The sequence below is a fragment of the Phyllostomus hastatus genome, unplaced genomic scaffold (genome assembly GCF_019186645.2).
Source record: "Phyllostomus hastatus isolate PE091 unplaced genomic scaffold, TTU_PhHast_1.1 phas_contig_40, whole genome shotgun sequence".
Taxonomy (NCBI): Eukaryota; Metazoa; Chordata; class Mammalia; order Chiroptera; family Phyllostomidae; genus Phyllostomus; species Phyllostomus hastatus.
The window spans coordinates 26,875,426-26,888,854 of record NW_025333872.1 but is presented as its reverse complement, the minus strand read 5'-3'; the positions used below and the strand labels follow the sequence as shown (position 1 = coordinate 26,888,854).

The window sequence follows — 13,429 nt, the reverse complement described above, 5'->3', positions numbered from 1 at the left end:
CCATCCATTGTATGCCAAGAAGGGGTGGGATGATGATGGTTTAGAAAGACAATGGTAAACAGGAAAATATGCTTTTACACTATTCTAGCAACAGGGGCTCTTTCCCTTTTGATTTTGTCCCCTTTTTAAGCTCTAGCCACTACACTGCACCTAACTTCATGGGCATCATGTGGCTCCATCTGTGTCACCAGCATTTCCTCACTTTGCATAAGATCTCTTGACTAGGTACCCCTGGGATTCTCCATTAAGTGGCTTGGGGGAGCAACAGAAAGCTTAGCTCTATGAACTGAATGTTCAAAGTACCAAGCAGAACAAAGTGAGCCTAAAGAGAGACCTCTGGAGCATAGAGAATAGAGCGAGAGGTCAGGGGGCTGTCTCCAAGATGATGGCAAAAGGAGAAATTGGATACTTGTCTAGAGGGCACTGGAATTGTGGCCAAACAGGAATCAGTTTCCAAAAAGATATGGTCAAGCATTTTCCCTGTTTTACTCAAGTCAGGACTGATGGTGTGTGTTAGTTCCCAAAGTGTCAGAAGGCTAGGGAGATGTGTGTGTGTGTGAGACACATAGATGAGAGAGAGAATATGAGTCCACTAAAGCTAGATTTCAATGAAACCTGAGGACCTTTCTCCAATTGCATTATAGAAATATTTTCAGCCAAAAGACTTGTTCTTTTTGGAGGCTCTCTCAAGAAAACAACAATAAAAGTTTTGGAAGTTTTTTTTTTTATGGAGAATTAAACCAAAATCCATGCATAATGGAAATGCTTGCTTTCTTTTTTGGTTTTCATTATTTCTTTCAATGTTTTCCACCTCCTTTATTATTGGCATGCCACTGACAAGCACGTCCAAATGATAGTTTAGTTAACTTGTGTCCCAAAGACCAACTTATTAGTCTACTGGTATCCAAAAGGACCTCACATGAATATGTGAAGGTTCCAGCCTTCTCCAAAGCCCCTGACACTAGATGTGATCAATTTCAGTGGTAGAGGTGATGACCTATGTCTTCAGAAAATGCAGTACAACTCAGTCATGTGAACAGATGTTGACCTGCTTTAAAACATGTCTCAGTCTCAACTTAATTTTCCAATATCAAATACAATTGTATCTACTATACATACAATATCTCCTGGGGGTCCTCTGGGTCCCATAGAGCCTGCAGGTCCTTGCTGACCCTAAAATAGAAGTATGTATTTTAATGTGGCTAAGAAATTATAACTGCATTTATGTAAAGCATGCTGTGATTTGTACTGTAGAAAGATCAGCTTTCCACCACCCTACCTCCTCTGTATAATACAGAAATGTGCTTGGTGCTTACAAAGATAGTTTCAAGATGTTCTCATATAAGTGGGTCTGTTCTTGTCAGCAGGTGAGGCCTGGACAGCTTGCCTTACCTGGTGGGAGCACATCACATTGAATCTCTCCTGCACCTCCCAACAGCAGGTCTTCTTGGGATACTTCCCCAGAATCCCAGATGGGGAACTCGAGCATCTCAGAGGGGCACAATTTTGGTGTAGTAATTGAACCCTGAATCCTGTTTACTCTAACAATATAGTTCAGGGTCACAGATTTAGCTCACATCATTTACTCTTGATACTTCTAGGGATGCTATTATACATTCTGAAAAAGGGTTTAAAACTCCTATTGTGAACCAAAAGGCACAGTTACTATGTATGTAATAAATGCAGCAAATGGGAGCCTATCACCATGGAAACATGATAAAGCCTCTGAGAACATTTGTGAAGAAAATGAGTGGCATCAGTGCACACAGAAATGGCTACAACTGCAAATTATTTCCTCATTTATTTCAGTTATTTCTTATATACCTTTAGTCCTGGGTTTCCTATTAATCCAGGGGGACCAGGATCTCCAGGTTCACCCTAAACATATGGGTGGGAAGGAAAGGCAACTGGTTACTTTAATTTTCACATTATTGTGAGGTTGAAGATACAGTTGAAGAATGTCAGATTACCTTTATTCCCTGTGATCCTATCATCCCAGGTTCTCCCTGTAAATAAAATAATCACTACAGATGTAATGCTTAAATTCAGATGGAGATGAGCATCTCTAATAATGAATTCATTTGCATTTCCACTAATTAACATACAATAAAGGGGGGAATTATGGAGTCAAGGAGGGTTCATTTTAAAACATGATTTAAAATATTTATTGCTAATAAATAATATTCCATAGCAATCATTGCATTCTATACTTAGCTGACATTGTTAAAATTTGTCACTGGCTAATCTTGTATCTCAGAGAATTAAAAATTCTGATGAGGAGATACAGTAGAAGTTAAGTTGCTGTGTTGTGGTGATTCTACTATCAAGTATATATACTTTAAAAAATAAAACAAAATTAAAGGTTATACAAAAGACAATGATATTGGCTATACTGAGCTTGCTTTTATTATTTTCTATTACTTATTACTGATCCTTTTAATAAAATTATCGTGTTTGATAAATCTAATTTGTATCATTAACAGAGTTTTTTTTTTTAAAGATTTTATTTATTTATTTTTAGAGGGGGAAGGGAGGGGGAGAGAGAGAGAGAGAGAGAAACATCAATGTCCGGTTGCTGGGGGTTATGGCCTGCAACCCAGGAATGTACCCTGGCTGGGAATCGAACCTGGGACACTTTGGTTCCCAGCCCGTGCTCAATCCACTGAGCTACGCCAGCCAGGGCCCATTAACAGAGTTTTTGAAAAATACTATATCTTGGATTTTAACTTTGTAGTTTAGATATCCTAAGTGGTTATATTTCAAAACACTCATTTACAATAAAAAATAGTAATGGTTTAAAAAATATACACTACACATACTGAATGTTAAAGTGTCATCGCATGCTAAAACTTAACAAAGTTTAAAATTTCTCATTTATTAAAACAAAAGAGTCAAAATACACAAAAGAAAAAGTAAAATTCTCAGGGACCTTATTTTATCAAATCTATTTGACTCCAAACTAAACATACAGACAACAGAGAGAAAGAAATCAATAAAGCAGAAAACCCAAGACAGTGATAAAACATCTACTTACTTTATCTCCCTTTTCACCTTTTGTGAAAGGTTCCCCCTAGGAAAATGGGTAGAAAACAGAATCAGCTGTAAACACCTCTGGAAATCAACGCTCCAGAACTGAGAGAGGAAGCAGGCAGGCCAGCCCAGACCACCGCTGCCGATAGGCCTCTGCAGTGACCCAGCCCGTGCGGCTTAAAGAGGCACGATGAGAATTAGTTAAACAAAAAAAACTTTCATAGTCCCACAATGAACAATAAGTTAATCATTTTAATACTATTTTGAGATCCTGAGTGGCTGACAAGTTGAAATGCTGCCCAAGGCCAAAGTTTCCTTTTGCATGGTTCCCATAGAAGGTGATTACACACACACACCCCTTTCTCTTACTAGCTTCTGTTCCTGAAGTTGCATGGACATGATCTCCTTTACTCTTATATCAGTGCTATGGGGAAGAGATTGTCTCATTTCAAGCATGAGGAAAGACACTCAGAAAGGTTCTGTAAGTTATTTCCCTTAAAATAGCATTCGCTCACTTTATGTTTCCTATTTATCCTGCCTATAAACCCTGCAGATGTACAGATATAATTCATCTTGACTATCATAACATTTCTAGTGTACACTGTTGGTACCCAATAAAAATTTAGTAAATTAGAGAATTTATGCATTTTTTAATCCTCACCTGAGGTCATTTTTTTCACCGCTTTCAGAGAGGGAGGAAGGGATTGAGAGAGAGAGAAACATCTATGTGAGAGAGAAACATGATCAGTTGCCTTCTAGTATGTGCCCTTCATTGGGAATGAAACCTGTGACACTTTGTCTACAGGAAGATGCTCCAACCAACTGATGCTCACATCAGCCAGGGCAGTAATTAGAGAATTTAAAGTTATGCAGATATTAAAATAATAGACATTACAAAAATAGAATTTGTTAAAGTTTTATAATGTATCAAACACTATTCCAATCATATTATATATATTAACATAGTTTATCTTCAGGTGTCAATGGAGTAGGTACTAAAAGTATACTCATTTACAGATGAGGAAACTGAGTCACAGAGAAGTTAGGTAATTTCTCCAAGGTCACATAGGCAGTAAGAGGTCATTTAGGATTTAAGCCCAGGCTTTGGTAGCTTGGTCTGTTTGATTTGATTTGTTATTTGATTTACTTATTATTTGAATGAGATGAATTGACAATAGGGTGAAAACTACAAATTTAAAAACCATTTAAAAATGTTTCTTTTGTGAGAAAACTGTGAGAACCATCAGACTACTCTTAGAAGTTCTTTCAGGGATTGCAGTTTTCTTAAACAAGTCACTATTGAGAAATAAGTGGTTACTAATGAACCTCTGGTGTTTTCACCTCATGCCCTATGAACTAGGGACTATGGGCTCACCTTCTGTTCCCTATTTCCTGGCTCCCTTGCAGTTACATGGGGCCTTGCAGGTAGTTTTGGCAATGAAATGTGAACAGAAGTGACATGTGCTACTCATGGGCTAAGGCAGAGAAAGCCCATTCACGGTCCTCCAGGCCCACTTTTCCCACAGTGCTGACTATGAAGGTTGTGTATCCCACATGGCTTAGCTACATGGTGGTGATCAGCCTGTAACTAGTGTAGCATGGAGAACACCCAGCCCTCCCAACAGAACCTACTGGACATGCAGCATGAGCAAGAGATAACCTTTCTGGGGTGAAGCCACAGAAATTTCTGGGGTAATTTGTTGCTTAGAGTAACCTCCCCTACTCTAATGTGCCCCATATCTAGCCAACATCATTAAATCTCTTATTATTGGTTCATTTCAACATATTACATCAAGGCTTTATTTATATTCTTACCTTTCAGCTTTAATTCTTCAAAATCTACTTGATTTTTAAGATACGAAATGATATTAATTAGATATAAGCAATGGGCCACAATGCTTATATAATAGCTTGTTTCTGCTAATATCACATTGCTTATGTCATTGCTCATTAAAGCCACCATCAAGCTACATTGACTAAAGTAAATGGTTAAAACAAAACAAAATAAAAAATAGTAACCTGTTTGTCTAGAGACTTGATGTTCTGTTCTCCCTCCAATGGCTATTATCTAGATCAAGCCACTTACCTTTTAGAACTTGTCTACAGAATCATGGGATTCAACTAGATAATCTTTTACATGTATTTTAGCTCATATGTTTTAGATTAGCCAAATCCAAATGTCCAGTATGGGGGACAACCTTCCACCCAGAACAGGTGGTTCAGAATTCAATTGGGTGGAAGTTTTTGGATTAATTGTTTAAGCTTTCTGGTTATTACACAAAGTCAAGTTTAGATACTGTTCTGGAATAGCCAGGTTGAGACCACAAAGAACTAAACTTGTATGCATAATAATGTAAAAAAGGGTGCTCTTTTATGCATGGGGGGCAGGGAGACAGGCAAGCAAAGATGTATAAGGGAGTTGGGACTATTCAGGGATGAAGAAGTTAAGTGACAAGGAAAAGAGTTAAAAGAAAAGAAGCTTGTTCACCTGAGTAAGACAGATGGGGCTAAAGGTCATCTCCACAGGGTAGGTGGACTGCCCCCAAATGTTGGTGGTAGAGGGAGAGCCAGAGGGAACCTGTGATGAGCTGTGACATCCACCAGTCCTTGCTCCTCAGAATATGATCCGCGGGCCAACAGCAGGGGCACCACTTGGGAGCTTGTGAGAAAGGCACCTTCGCAGGCCCCACCCCAGGCCTCCTGAATTAGAACCAGCATTCCAGGAGGATCCCCAGGTGATTCAAGTGCACAACTGAGAAGTACTTTTCTAGCTAACCCACTGGAAGTTTCTCTTTTCTGCCTGGACTGCTATGCATCATGTGGGAATTATTGTCAGTGTTCCAATTTGGACGGGAGATGGTGCAGATCTAGAGAAGCAGGTAGGGGTTGGTAAGCAGTGCCAGGTGTGGAACATCAGTGGTGAGTTGGCAGATGGAAGGGGCAGCAGCCACCAGACTGAATTTGTGGAGCATGTGAGTTTCCCAGACATTCTCAGAATCACCCAGTTGGGGAGCCCTGCTAAAGACTGTTACTCCTGCAGAGTGTAGTGGCCTGGCCTGGCTGCTGAGGGCAAGCATGGCCCCTGTGGGTAAAACTTAGGGCGTACGGGTAAGGGCACTCATTGTAAAGATGCCCGAAAATGTGCTGTCACTGACAATGATGCCTAATTTACAATGCTGAATGTTTGGCTCTGTAATGTTAAATACTTTTAATAATTGTTCCTGATTGGCATGCAGGCATTTTAGAACCTCTTCATTCATTATCCCTGCAAAATCAATATCCCTTGTTTGTCCTGGCAAGGAAAGAGGTAAAAGTGATTTTGAACAAGTATTAGTTTTTTTTTAAACAAAGGTGAAACACTTGTTAAGTCTGATTCTTGCTGATTCATTTGAAGACTGCTATAGGTTGTTCTTGTTTGCTTTTAGTAGCATTAAAAATAGTTATTTTTGTAACTAGGATTCGTATAATATCTGTAGGTGGCCCTATTTGAATATAAAGGATATTGTAGGCTGCCCCCGCTACTGCCATCACCAAAAGAAGTAAATTTTTTTAAAAAAACTGGGCTCAGTAATATTGAAAAGTGGCTTGAGAAGCCACTTCGATCATATAAAAACCAACAAAGGAAAACAACTTCAGAAAGTGCACTCAGAGCAGTTGTTGGGGCAAGTAGATATGTTTCTAATTGAGGGGAGGCATACATTAGCCCCACTTTTTAAATATACTGATTTCATTATTCATTTTAGCTATAATGTTTAGTTTTGGCAGGGCAGCTGAATGAGTTTTAAACCCTGGGTTCTACAGTCAGCCTAAGGGTGAGTCACGGCTCTAACAGTTCCTGGCTGTGTAAACTTGGGCAAGTTACTTAACCTCTCTGTGCTTCGGTTTCCTCATCAGAGCAATAAGAGTGATAATAGTCTACCTAATCTTTTTCATGAATTAAGTTACTACAGGTATAAGACTTAGTGCCTACGAATCTAGTACCTCACACTTGCTCAGATATCTGTTTTATCGTTCTCTGCCATGCAGGGGGACCAAGGTACAGAAAAGTGAAGCAGATCAGGAAAAATATTTTTTCTTTCATTTTTTTCCATTTTTTTTCATTTTTTAGACATTGGTGATGGTGGTAGGGGAGTGAGGAGAGGATGGGTCATTGTGGTAAAAGGGAGTGCCGGGGGCTGTCTAGGCTGACTGGATTTAGGGAATTAAATGTCTTCAAGCCTATTTTGTTACCTAACAATTCCCGCTGTCCAGTCCCACTCAGAGTTTGTGCAAACAGCCCAGCTTTTCACCATATGTTCTTCAATTCCCTTGACTAGCAATGCCTCCAAAATCAAAATGCTTCTGGTATTTTCTAACATCTTAATGCTCTTTAAAGATTTTATTTTATTAACTGCAGCCCATGAGTCCAATTGGGGTCAGAGACCGAAGTCATGCTGGGGATTCTGAGTGGATTCAGATACTATTGGCAAAAGCAATAAAGCTGGGAGAAAGAGATGATGATGAACCACCTCTATGATAATTGAGCTTCTTATGCCACGAACTGTATACAGGTACAAGTTTTCCCACAGAAATAAATTCTACCAATCATTAAATTCCACCGGCCGGGATGGGAGGTATGACTCACAGGTTCATTTTTATCAAACTGTTACTAGTTCCACCAAAGACTGCAGTGTAAGTGATTGAATTATCCACACTTCCCTAGTCCTATGATCTAAAATACATTCAGCAAATTAGGACCTTGAAAATTTATCATGCTGTCCCTCTCAATCCTTTCCATTGTTCCTCTTCTCTCTTCCAGCCCTCTGGCCCAGCATGAAATTCTTTCCTCCCGCCTCTTCATTATCAGGACTAGTGCTTTAATATTCTTTATTATCTATGAATTATATGACCAAAAAAGTGGGGAATGGTTAAAATCAAGTTCCTCCAAAACAGTTTAAAAATACTGCATATGAAATTTAATTAGGCAAATAAGAACTTGGAATACAAATGTAAGATACAGAACTTATGGCATAGTGAAGAATTCACAGCCTAGAAGGAAACAACAGTTTAGTGAGGGAGGAAGACAAGGCCACAGGGTTTGCCTATTGAAGAAGAACAAAATGCCAGTGAAAACCATTTTTAACTCTATCTTTTGGATATTATTTCTTTGTCCTAAAAGGTAACATACTTACAGATTCTCCTTTTTGACCTTTTGGGCCAACAGGCCCTGGAAATCCTGGTTGTCCAGTTTCACCCTTTCAAGAAAAAGCAGAAGAGAGATTTCTGCGTGAGGTCACATGCGTACTGCTGTAACTGTCAGAGTCAGAGTAATTGCTTGTGCTCCTGGAATTTATGTTATTCTCCAAGAGACGAGCCCTGAATCCAGGTAGGCTATTTGCATAGTAATGTGTTTGTCAGCACTTCACAATGCCTTTAGGTCTTTTAGAAATCTGTAATATTCATTATATTTAAAGTTAATCTGAAATAAAAGTTAATTATTTTTCAAGGAAAGAACATCTAGGAGAGAAAAGTTATAATTTTGCTCTGCTGTACCCAAAAGATTATTTTTATGATCTTAAAGAGATCAGATTGTTTAACTGACACAATAATTCAGGCTCATTTTATTTCAGAAACTTCTTTCCTTTTTTAGGTGGGGGGAGGTGGAGGAGTGGAGAGACACATGAAGGAAAACGAGTCTCTCAGCTGTTCCCAGCATTCACACCGCTGCGTCAGTGCCTGGCTGTGGATGGAGAAGGCACTCGTGCCAACGTGGTGACGGCAGCCATGGGGAGACGTGTGAGACGCCTCAGACCCTGATGAGGGGTTTGTGTGCGATAGATAACAAGCACTTCGAAAAAATGCAATTTTAGAAATAATACTTGTGGAAAGGAAATATATCACTGATCAGACTTCAGAGGAGTCTCAGCATTGTGCTACTTTTTAGTGTCTACCAAAATCCTTTAACATTGCATCATCGTATATCACATAAACACAGCTGTCAGACGTTATACAATTTCCTCCCAACCTAAGAGTATTTTTGCAAAATGATGTTTCTGAGAACATATATATTTTTCTCACCTGTCTTGTATTTTTTTTATTAAAAGCACAGAAAACATAAAAGGTGAATTATGTCAAACCTCCATGTATGACCACCCAAAACTTTAAAAATTAAATAATCAAAGAAGAAATCTCCTATATTTCTCTCTCTCATTCTTGTTCCAAATGGAGCCACTCTCTTAATTTGGTACTCATCTCTTTAGTCCATATTTTAGCACCTTTACTGCATATGTGAAATCATAAACAATATATTATTCTAAATATTGAAAAGAAAATACAAAAAAACAAATTCCAAAAGTCAATTTACCTTGTATAAAACATTCTGTGACTTGTTTATTCAACATTGTTTTTTAATACCCATTTCTGTTGATACATATAGATCTGGTTCATTCATTGTAAGTATTGAATTTTATAATGTTGTATAATTATAGCATTACAATGTCAATGTACCAGGGCTTATCCAATCCCCACTGAGGGGCCTCTGGTTGTCACTACACCTTCTCTATCATAAACAAGGCTTCAGTGAACATCTCTGTAACTGTCCCCTTGTGTGGGTGTGTTTATCTGTTTATTTTGAAGCCTTGAACAGTCTTACTCAGATAGTCTACTCAAAGTACTTCAGGTACAAACTTATTACAGTACTAAAAATTTTGGCTTACTTCTGCATTTCTATCCAAATCAGTGGTTTTTGATTTCAGATTATAGGAAGAAGGAGCCTGTCATGTGTAATGGATAGGCAGGACCATGTATTTATTTAGGAGTTTTCTCGATTTGTGGAGCGTATTTTGTAAATTTACAAAATGTTATTAATATTTATTAATAACATTAATGATTATTAATTGATGACTAATGACTTTATTAATGATTATTTTTCCTTCTAGTATCTAAAGATATAGTATACCATCCATCTTATACTTACTATAGGAGAAGGCATTTTCCCCCTTAGAGATAATAAATGCTATCCAAAGCAAAAACAGGAAGAAATTGGTAGATATAGTTAAGGGATCAGTTGCTGTCAGCTTAAAGAGGAAATAAACAGGTGGCCTTGTATGAGCATTAGAGTGTACAGCATGACCTTCCTGCACCTATCTGGTAGGTGCACGGGTGTGAAGGAAACATATGCCTAGTAGTTAGACTTATCTGCAAAAAATAAAAGTAGATTTCAGGGAAGGGGTCTAGAAATGACTATAAAAATCACACCTGCCAAATCCCAAAGGGGATGGGGATATACATGTTGGAAAAGTAATTACATTCACAGCTCATATTCATTGAGCTAAAGTAAATAGGTCTCCATTGGAATGTAGATGAAGGACCCAACAAATGCTTTGGTCCACCTCTCTGAGTGGTGTATTGGTTTGGTTGGGTTTAGAAGAAATGGTGGGAACCAACTCCCTCATATAAAATTCTAGAAACAAAAGCATTTCATACCTGAATCTTAAACACATGTTGAGTCATTTTTCATATTTAAAATAGATGTTCAGTGATTTATCACTGTGTATATGAGTTGAAAGACAAGTGATGAATTTACTTTCCTTCAGGACAGGCTGTCCCTTAATTTGACACTTCTGATGCATTTTAAAAACTTGGTGCTTTTGTGGCTTTATCTTTTCTCTCTAATAGTCAACCTCCAAAGAACCCTGCTAATTTCTCAGGAGCCCTTAAATATTCTATTCACCTTATTCCACTGTCTCTATAAAGAATCAGTTTTCAACCAACTGACAAATTCATCATTCCTTCACCACGTTTAGTCAGTCAGTGTCAGACAAGCAGCAGAGCACTGACCATCAGTTCAATACTGGTGGACTGGTCACATGAATGCCATGATCTCCATTGCCATTTACCACTAATGGCTACTAGTTTCCTTACTGTTTCTCCCTGTATCTTAGTGCTCTTAATACAGGCTGTGGCTCCTAAACCAGGAGTGATTTGCAAGTAAATTCCTCTGTTGCTTGTATCTGTTCTGGAGTGTCATTGTAATGTTGGGTATCAAATGGTACGCTGGTTTTGTGATTCTGTTTTGCATGTCAGCATGTTGAGAAGCGATAAGTCATTTATGTGCTGAAATTGTACTTCTGGTTAAATCTTTTATTCTATAACATAGGTAAATTGAGTCCTTTCACTTTCAGAATAATGGTGAGAGATGAAAAGATGAGCAAGACCAGATGTTAAGGATGGTAACTACTATTAACACCAAAAAGAAATACATGAAGTCTCGTGAGAAGAAAGTAGGTTTGGAGTAAACAGGAAGGACAATCTGTAGTGGTGGCTGAATATGTGTCAGGTGTTGTGCTTTTAGGTAAATTCATATCATCTCATTTAATTTTAATCCTGCCATCAACACCGTGTACATACGATTATGCCCATTTTACAAATGAGGAAACTGATACTCAGATAAAGTGATTTTTCCCAAGAAGACATGACTATTAATGGCACAATCAACTTTTGCTCCCAAAGACCATGCTCTTTCTACCACTTGATGGTTCTCAACCCTGGCTGCCTGTTAGAATCATCGGCAGCACTTTCAAATGATAGTGATATGGACTCCTCCCCAGATCAACCAGAATTTGCCCAAATAAGAGTCTCTAGGGATGGAGCTTGAACAATAGTAGTTCCTAAAAACCCTCTGTGTGATTCCAAGGTGAAGCCAGGGTTCAGAACAACTGGGGTACACCACATGGACAAATAAATTTGTGAGAGTAGATTGAAGAAGCTTTAAATTCTCACTATGGTGGCCCTTAAACAAGACTATAATTTTTAAAAAACCAGTGTATTGCCCTCTGTGGGCTGGGCATTGTCCCACAAACTGAAAGGTTGCTGGCTAGATTTCTGGTCAGGGCACATGCTTGGGTTGCAGGCCAGGTTCCATGTTGGGGGCTTGCGAGAAGCAACTGGTTGATGTTTCCCTTGCACATTGATGCTTTCCTCCCTCTATTTCTCTCTCCCTCCCCCTCTCTCTAAAAATAAATAAATGAAATCTTAAAAACTACAGCAACAACAAATGTGAACCCTCTCTAGTAAGGTAAGAGACTGTTTAAAAAACAATGTATTGATTCAGAATGGGATATGTATAAGGTAGTGGTGATTTCATTCTTCCAGAAAGTGCTATGCTTAACCTTTTTTAGTTTATTTTATGTATTATTTATTGGCAGAGTCTTTCTCCTATTAATTAGAATTCTTAAAAATCATCTCATATGTACACTTATATTAGGTACTACATCAAGCTCCTTCCAGATTCTTTGAGGTTATTTCTTTGGGTAGCAGGAGGAGGGAGATATGCCCCTGGCTTTTCTAATTCCACTTGAGATTCTGAAGCAATTAGAAAAGATTCTGAGCAATAGAGAAGGTCCTTAGAGTTTGAAATACACCTGTTTCAGAGAATCAAATTTCTCATCATTGAGGTCTTAAGAATTTCTAAGTAACATATGTTTCCTAATGAACATAGCAAAAGAGAAGCCAGCTGTTTTGTTTCAAGAAATGAATCATCATTTAAATACTTTAAAAGTACCACATCTCCCTTCTTTTCCCAGCTGTCCTGTGTGACAAGCTCTGTGGCTTTATTTTGCTTTTTCTTCCCTCGAGGTTGCAGGTGTCCAGTAGTAACTGCTTAGAATGTAATGTAATGTGTTCTGTATGGTGGTGTAGGGGTTCTGTAAGCTATCTGGTTACAGGAAATAGTGCTAATGTACTACCAGTATAATCTAAGACACACACATGACATTATTGCTGTATAATTAATATTTTTGGCTGCCTTTTAAAGAATGTCATTGTTTTATTATTTATTTTTTGCTGAAAAATTCATTTTCAATGATCAGTCTGTAGAAGACCTGACTTTCTGTTGAGGCTATCTTTCAGGAGTATTTTTTGGTGATGGATGTATGATCTTTTGAGTAGATTGGTTGCATTGATTTATAAGGCACAGAAGTCATATTTTCTTGGGTTCATGTCAAAATACTCTGCCCTCAATCAAGAGAATTTTTACTGGGTGAATGAATGAAGTTAGCACTCACAGGCCACATTCCCTCAGAGTATTTTCAAACCTACTCATTTCTGTCTGTAGACAGAATGTGTATTGTTTTTTCCTGACAATGGCACATTGACACTGAATCAAAGGTCATCACAATTTCAGAATCCAATGGGAGTGAAACATCTTTCTGTGTGGGCAAGTGAATCTGTCATCTTCACAGCTAATATATTAAACTTGCAAATCATAATGAGAATGCATTGGAAATTCATTAGCATTTTAATTTTAAAACTGTTTTGAAGCAATTATTTGGTTAAACCATAAATGTATGTTATAAAACCCCACCAAAAAAAATGCTCCCATGATGACAGGTTGTTTGGACACTTAAGAAGACACAAAAGT

General features: G+C 38.1%; 1 protein-coding gene across 1 annotated transcript in view; it reads right to left on the bottom strand.

The window, feature by feature from the left end:
* The window catches only part of COL19A1 (collagen type XIX alpha 1 chain), a 330,577-nt gene that overhangs the window by 61,230 nt on the left and 255,918 nt on the right, over nt 1-13,429 (bottom strand). The window contains exons 19-23 of the mRNA XM_045843183.1: nt 8,202-8,264; nt 3,035-3,070; nt 1,971-2,006; nt 1,825-1,878; nt 1,120-1,173 (exon numbers count right to left, since the gene is read on the bottom strand). Coding sequence (XP_045699139.1) covers nt 1,120-1,173; nt 1,825-1,878; nt 1,971-2,006; nt 3,035-3,070; nt 8,202-8,264 — 243 coding nt within the window. The remainder of the gene's footprint in view (nt 1-1,119; nt 1,174-1,824; nt 1,879-1,970; nt 2,007-3,034; nt 3,071-8,201; nt 8,265-13,429) is intronic.